This window comes from Daktulosphaira vitifoliae, unplaced genomic scaffold (genome assembly GCF_025091365.1).
Source record: "Daktulosphaira vitifoliae isolate Bord-2020 unplaced genomic scaffold, ASM2509136v1 Scaffold_507, whole genome shotgun sequence".
Lineage (NCBI taxonomy): Eukaryota > Metazoa > Arthropoda > Insecta > Hemiptera > Phylloxeridae > Daktulosphaira > Daktulosphaira vitifoliae.
The window spans coordinates 5,604-8,633 of NW_026100072.1; the positions used below are offsets into that span (position 1 = coordinate 5,604).

At 24.0% G+C, this 3,030-nt stretch overlaps 1 protein-coding gene across 2 annotated transcripts; it reads right to left on the reverse strand.

Annotated features, from left to right (window-relative positions):
• Positions 1–1,063: 1,063 nt before the first annotated feature.
• LOC126909532 (40S ribosomal protein S28) lies at positions 1,064–2,650 on the reverse strand. 2 transcript variants are annotated; one of them, XM_050691967.1, is made up of 2 exons: positions 2,314–2,650; positions 1,064–1,188 (listed from the first exon to the last, which is right to left on the reverse strand). In XM_050691967.1, the coding sequence occupies exon 1, from the start codon at positions 2,514–2,516 to the stop codon at positions 2,319–2,321; it is 198 nt and encodes a 65-aa protein (XP_050547924.1). In that variant the 5' UTR covers positions 2,517–2,650; the 3' UTR covers positions 1,064–1,188; positions 2,314–2,318. The 2 variants fall into 2 exon arrangements, with proteins under 2 accessions (XP_050547924.1, XP_050547923.1); XM_050691966.1 differs by having other exon boundaries at positions 2,310–2,648.
• Positions 2,651–3,030: the final 380 nt, after the last annotated feature.

Below are 3,030 nucleotides of genomic sequence, written 5' to 3' on the forward strand. Positions count from 1 at the left end.
AAAAACATTTCAAAGTCATGAAATATGCAGTACTGACGCACATAGCAGTGGCGTACTGTTTTTTTGAAGGGGGATATACATAGGGAAAATTTTAATACCTTCTCCAAATGAAAAGATATAGAATTTTCACCAAATAATCAATTTTAGTAAGGGAATAAATCCCATTTCAATTAACTCCATCCTGGCATAGGCACATAAAAGTGTTCAGTAAGGAAACAGATTTCTATTATTCTCATTGTTAATAACAATTTACCTGTTAACTAAACACCTAATATGTAAAACATAGCGCCAGTATTGGTTGGATTTTAAAAATATAATTAAAATGTTATAAAAAATAAAAAAACCTTAACATACAAAAATATTCAATTTGAATTTGTATAGTATTAAACAACTGTCTAAATGTATAGATGATTGCCCTATTTTTATGTATACACAAAAAAAAAAATTAAATCCTTGAAGTTCTGTACTCATGGAATAAAAGCTCTTTTGCAGAAAAAACACATGTTATGTTCTTTTTTTATTTTTGCTCAATATTGTTAACCTGGGACTCTGTGTCAACAAATAAGTCTCAAAAAATGATGAGACTTCAGATCTCGTACTCAAATTTCCAGTTATGCCAAAGCATACAAGGAATTTAAACAAACAAATTTTTTTATATACAATTAATATTTTCTTAAAAACTAGATAGATTTTTTCAAGTCAATCAAGAAATTTAGTAACCTGATTCAGAATAAGCACTAAATACCAATCAAATAGTCCTAAGCAGAAAATTATTAAAATAAGTTGTCCAATAATATTTAAAAGACTTCTATTGTATTTATTTTTTAATAAAAATTTAATTAAATTTTTCTTTAATGTAAAAATACATTGTGATACAATTTACTTCCCCTTAAAAATATTTTATTGTTAATGATTATTGTTATAACAATAATTCAGTTAATTTTAAATAACTACATATTAAATATACTACTAAAAATTAATTTATGCTTAATTTATCAATGGATTTTTCAAGTTATTATCAAAACTTCTTTTGATAATTATGTTGAAATATTATAAAAACTAATTATATTATTTTTAGTTGTCGCTTTATTAATAAATTTTACAATATGTGTTCTACATTTTATAAAATTGGATGTAAAAGGAATAACAGCAGCAGCAACAGCAACAACCGCATAAAATTGTATTTATCTGTAAAAAAAATAAAAACGATATTAATATTTCCTATACCACATAATATTTTATAATGTAACCACTGAATATATCTGGAATTTTTTTTTATAAAAATAACATACTTTCAAAACAATTTATCTAAATTATTTTATTATGTATCCAATATAATATATCATTTGGTAAACAATAATACTATAATTTTATTATTTCAATTCACATGTTGAAATAATGATTTACAAAAGACAATGGTTATTGATAAAAATAAGCTTAAGATTTTATTAAAAAATCTCATTTTAGTCGTAAGTGTAAATAAGAAATATTCCAGTCTATCTAACAATATTATTTTGTTCTGGTTAAATACCAGTTTTTATTTATATTAATGTTAAGCTATTTTTTAACTTCAGAAATTATAACTCTTGTAAATTCCATGTGTCTGATATTTTTTCAAAACTGCTCAGAATTTTTCCTTTGAAAATTTTTAATCAATATTTCTCAGCGAAATAAGTAAATTTCAATTACAACTAAAATGTTTCTCTATGGCAAAAAATAAATAAGTTTACTGAGTCATCTGAATAATTTTTAATATTGTCGGATTGGTTGCTATGAGTAACAATAAATATTGTTATCAACCAGAAATTTAATAATATTTGTATATATGTTTAATATGTGTAATTACATTTAAGAAAATAATAATTACAAATTACGTAATTACTTTTATTTTGTTCTTCCAATTTTATATGTCTACAATTAATGAAGAACATATTAAGAGTCAATAATGAATATTGAATACACCCCCTATAATAACTCTTACCATAAATATACAAGAATTATGAAAAAATATTGTTATTAAAATAAATACTTTCATAAATTATTAAAAATAGGATTAATACTATTAATAATGTTTATTATACAAACAATGTTAAAACTATCAGTCCTAAGTCATAAAATATCGTGAAGAATATAACACTTAAATTTTCTGTTGTTCATATCCAAAATGTTCCAATTTACTATTATTATTAAGTTAAATAACCACTTAATTACTATGTAATTAGTTACAAGAAAACATTTTATTATATAATATACTTTGCCATTAATAATTTGAAAATATACCATGTAATAATTTAAGTAATTATACTCACTTACTAAACCTATCGAAGTCTTCTAGCTTCTCTTTCAGACTCGAGCAAAGTAAGGATATCGCCCTCACGAACTGGTCCTTTTACATTTCGGATGATCTGTCTGTTCTGTTCACCAATGAATTCAACTTTAACCTGTGTACACTGGCCTTGTGATCCAGTACGACCCAATACTTTTAATACACGAGATAGAACAACTGGTTTGTCCATATTGATTCTTCAAGTTTATTTTAACTTGTAATACTAAGAAAATAATTCAACAGCCAAGAGTGTTTTACACGTGGTTTAAATAACGAGCAGGTTATTTTCCTAATGGCAGAAAGAAAAAGAATAATGTTTGCTGATGTTCACGATAAGAGAAAAAACCAACACTTAAATGATAATATTCATCAGTATGACCATAGTCACCATAATACAGGGCTACCGCATTCAAACAATTTTAAATTAACAATTTATTATCTTTATCACGGTCTACATTAAAAATCTCTGAATTTTTTTTTTATCTGTAATTGTAATAGACATTATTTCTAATCGTATTTTTTAACATTAACATGTAATTTGTCAGTTTTCATGACAACTCAAAATAAAAATCCAATATTTGAATGATTGTGTAGCATTATTAGATCCAAGTGTAGTTTTTTCATATAATTAATTGCAGGCTATGCTATTACAAATAAACGTTTCATCTTATTGAAAATCAGTATAAGGGTTTCTATAAAAATAC

Excerpts from the sequence above, each read along its gene's own strand:
- LOC126909532 (XM_050691967.1), bottom strand. The coding sequence starts at position 2,516 with ATGGACAAACCAGTTGTTCTATCTCGTGTATTAAAAGTATTGGGTCGT.